The sequence below is a fragment of the Argentina silus genome (assembly GCF_951799395.1).
Source record: "Argentina silus genome assembly, chromosome: 4".
Lineage (NCBI taxonomy): Eukaryota > Metazoa > Chordata > Actinopteri > Argentiniformes > Argentinidae > Argentina > Argentina silus.
In genome coordinates, this window is record NC_139658.1 from 3781235 (window position 1) to 3785356 (window position 4122).

At 39.3% G+C, this 4122-nt stretch overlaps 1 protein-coding gene across 1 annotated transcript; it reads left to right on the forward strand.

The window, feature by feature from the left end:
* Nucleotides 1–445: 445 nt before the first annotated feature.
* Nucleotides 446–3529, forward strand: fezf2 (FEZ family zinc finger 2; the record flags this gene model as incomplete). Its single annotated transcript, XM_083668384.1, has 5 exons — nt 446–537; nt 951–1788; nt 2122–2256; nt 2368–2500; nt 3270–3529. The coding sequence occupies 5 exons, from the start codon at nt 446–448 to the stop codon at nt 3527–3529; spliced, it is 1458 nt and encodes a 485-aa protein (XP_083524510.1).
* Nucleotides 3530–4122: the final 593 nt, after the last annotated feature.

Below are 4122 nucleotides of genomic sequence, written 5' to 3' on the forward strand. Positions count from 1 at the left end.
GAAGAAAATTATAACCAACAGGGTTAAAATGTTAGTCATATGCTATAATAACAGATAATAATAGGCTACCATAATATCATTACTCATTTGAGTAGTAAAGTATCGTGATGATAATAATAGTTATAATAGTAATAATAATAATAATAATGTTATTATTATTATTATTGTTGTTGTTGTTGTTATTATTATTATTATTATTAGTATTAGTAGTAGTATTATATTATTATTATTATTATTATTATTAATAGTAATAATAGTGGAATCATCATAATAATACAAATATTAACATCATTAATCAACTAAATCAAATTATCATAACCAATGGTCCATAACATATTTGTATTTTTTTTCATGAAACGAAGTTGTTCGATTAGAGCGTGGCTGGTGGAATAAGAGGCGGTGGATTTGAGGATGGAGACATAAATAATAATCTGCAATAACTGTTATGCATACTACCCCCGTGGCCGTATATAAGTGGGCGGTGGGAGAAGGGACAGGGCTGGTGATGGCGTTTCCTTGTCACCCTGATACGAGCTAGTCCGTGTGATGTCAGCTAAATGCAAAAGACAGTGATCTCGCGCTGATGAGAACGTCCGCTTCCAAAATGTGACAGAGCAGTCACGCTGCTATCTCCGAATACATCTGCCGTCGTTTTTACAAAAAGGTAAACTTCAACATTGACTCTGACGCTACGTTTGCTATCAGATTCTAGGAGGTGCTGAATAGGAATGAACTCAGTGCTTTTTGTCTTTTTCTTCTCCCTAACGAGCTCTGTTATGTCCTGTTAATTTTGTGTGTACTAGTTAATGAGCATTAAGATGGTACCCCTGGACGCTATTGTTCCAGGGATGGCCATTTGAATGCAAATGGGTGACATTGTAATACGAAGGTGCTTATTAAACTGATGTGTGTCCTGTCCTGTCTTTTCTGGAATCAGGAGGCAAGGACAGTGTGGCTGCTCGGCTGCTGCTCACACCAAGTTTGGTATACAAAATGGCAAGTTCTCTCCCTTTGGAAACAGTAATGTCTTGCCCACGACTCGACAGCGGCAGGAATGGAGCGTCCACCGCCCCAAAGGCGCTGGCCTTTTCTATCGACCGGATCATGTCCAAGACCTCGGAACCGAAAGGCAGTTTGGACGACCGGCGAGGAGTGGAGGTTTCCGAGGGCAAGAAGATGCTCAGTCTCTGCTCGCCTATACCGTGCATGTTCCCCCTGCAACCTTTTAGCTATGACCTACAAGCCAAGGCGCTGATGAACTACTCCGAATTTTGGAAAGCTAATTTCAGAGGCACAATATGCACTTCTTCTGCGGCGATGTGCAAAGCGAATTGCGGGATGTGTAGCAAATCGGACTCGGGTTTGAAGCACTCTTTACTACCTGGAACCAGGGTGATAAAACCTCAAGTCATCCATCAGGCGGTGGCGATGCCCACCAACGGGTCACTGTACTATTTAAACTACCTGGATTCTGCGTATCACCAGTCTGAGCTTCTAACCGGGCACTTGTTCTCCTCGGCATTGGCCAACTCGCAAGCCCAGGCTTCTCTCTCCGCGCATCAGAAACTGCTTCTGTTAGAAAACGCCAAGCTCGCCAACGCGTCGGCGGAGAAATTCCCCACGCCTCAGTACCCGCACAAGGAGCATCTGCCCGGCCAACTGGATCAGATAGTGAAGGAAAACCACAGCCTGAGCTCAGAGAAAAACGGCGTGAAGGCGCACAGCAAGCTCAACAACAGTTCCACAGACGGAAAACCCAAAAACTTCACATGTGAAGTGTGTGGAAAGGTAAGAATATTTCATCTTAAAATAAATTATTAGGCCTAAAATGAACGCCATTGTTTCTGTTTTGTTAAGCATTTATATATTTTATTTAATGTGAAATATAGCATCGTTATAATGAATCATATTTATAAACAAATATAACATTAAACAAATATAACATGATTACTAGAATGTTATGTGCAAACCAGGAAATAAGCATACAATATTTATATAATGAAAAATATTATATATTTTTTTACTGTAGGCCTACGGATTTCTAATTACATTATTTCTAGTCAATACTCCACAATGAAAAACGAGATTACTAAAAATATGTTGGGTTTTTTTCTTCGGCAGGTGTTCAATGCTCATTATAACTTGACACGACACATGCCAGTGCACACAGGCGCGAGGCCCTTCGTGTGTAAAGTGTGCGGGAAAGGATTTCGTCAGGCTAGCACACTGTGCAGACATAAAATCATCCACACACAGGTGAGACATATTTACATTTTCATTCGATAATTACTGCATCAACTGTGTATAACCTCATCATGAAAATCTACGTTTTTTTTTTTTTAAACGGTTTAATTTCTGTTCTACCAGGAAAAACCGCATAAATGCAACCAGTGTGGGAAGGCGTTCAACAGGAGTTCGACGCTAAACACTCACATACGGATCCATGCCGGGTACAAACCTTTTGTCTGCGAATTCTGTGGGAAAGGATTTCACCAGAAAGGTAATTGTTAACCCCCCGTCTAAAATACTCAGCATATGTCCGCATATGCATAGCCTAATGTTTGTACAAACAAGCTATTATGGGGTTTTATAGAGGCCTTTTTTTCTTTTTCTTTTTTTTTTTTAAATTAGGATAAAACCAGAGCATCATAATTATAATCCCGATCAGATGATTTTCAGACTGCATAACAAATGAATTCATTTAACATCCCAACGGTCTTATTATAAAAGGCCTACTGGTGATGCAGACATTGCTGGCCTATATAATGATAACCTAATGGAAATATGAGGTCCACATTTTACAGTGGGTCCAATAGGCCATAGCTGGAGCATGGACATTACTATTAGTATCACCTAGTTAAATCCATATTATTGATCAAATTGATTCACCGAATAATGTTTAGAGCGGCCCTCTGATGAGCTTGAAGCGATCAATCTAAATAGGACATGTCAGTTTACACTAACTAACTCTCCCTACAAGACTCCTAAATTTGCCAAGGGTCAAGAGACAGACCTTTCCCGAGTTTATAATCCGACAGTTTTCAGTTGTTGTTGAGTTTGATTTTGACAAAGTTTGACAACTTCTTGACTTCGACATGCACCGCTCTGATTAATGAAGGCTGGGGAATGGAGCGCCATTGTGGACACTAACTTAATGGTGAACTACTGACCTTGAGGAGAAAAAATGAACTCAGTTTGTGTTCCCTTTCATCTATGCAGTTTTTTCTTCGCGATGTTCATTTTTATTCATCCATTCTTTCCATCTTCAGGAAATTACAAGAACCACAAGCTAACGCACAGCGGAGAAAAGCAGTACAAGTGTTCTATCTGCAACAAGGCCTTCCATCAGATATACAACCTGACCTTCCACATGCACACACACAACGACAAGAAGCCCTTTACGTGCGGGACCTGCGGCAAAGGCTTTTGCAGGAACTTTGACCTGAAAAAACACATACGGAAGTTGCACGATAATAACTCGGCGTCTTTATCTGCTGCGACCGATTCGTCCAGGGGACTCCCAAGTTGAGCTTGAATTCGTTTTCCATTGGATTTTGGACAATCTCCCATGTACACTTAAAGGGACAGATTTATTGTGACTTTGCATCTGTGTAAATTTCGCACCACCGTTTTTTTCATGAGTGAAATAAAAGGATCAAATTACATTTAAAAACCAATGTGAAAACCACATTAAACCATTCAAAATAAAACATGACGTATTTTCATATCAAATTATACATTTTCAGGCAGTTAAAGCGTTTTCTTTAGTCACTGGTAAAACAAGATAGACAAATAAGGATGGAAATTGTGCAGTGCAGCATTGCATTTAATCTGAACCTGAGTGGTAATGTTAAACATCATAGAAATAACGATTAGCCAATGGGGAAATTCAGGTAATTTACTTTTTGTTCTTTCCATTGAATAACGTGTGAAGATGGAATTGTAAATAATATGAAAAATAAAGTGTTATTTAACAGTGTTTTACCATGCATATTTTTATTATAGGCCTAGGCCTATTGCAACGTAGGATTCATGATGTAGCCTAACATGTAAACAAAAACGTTTTATAAACACACTTATGTGTAAAACTGAATGTTTGATCATTTGAACTGTTGCCATTTA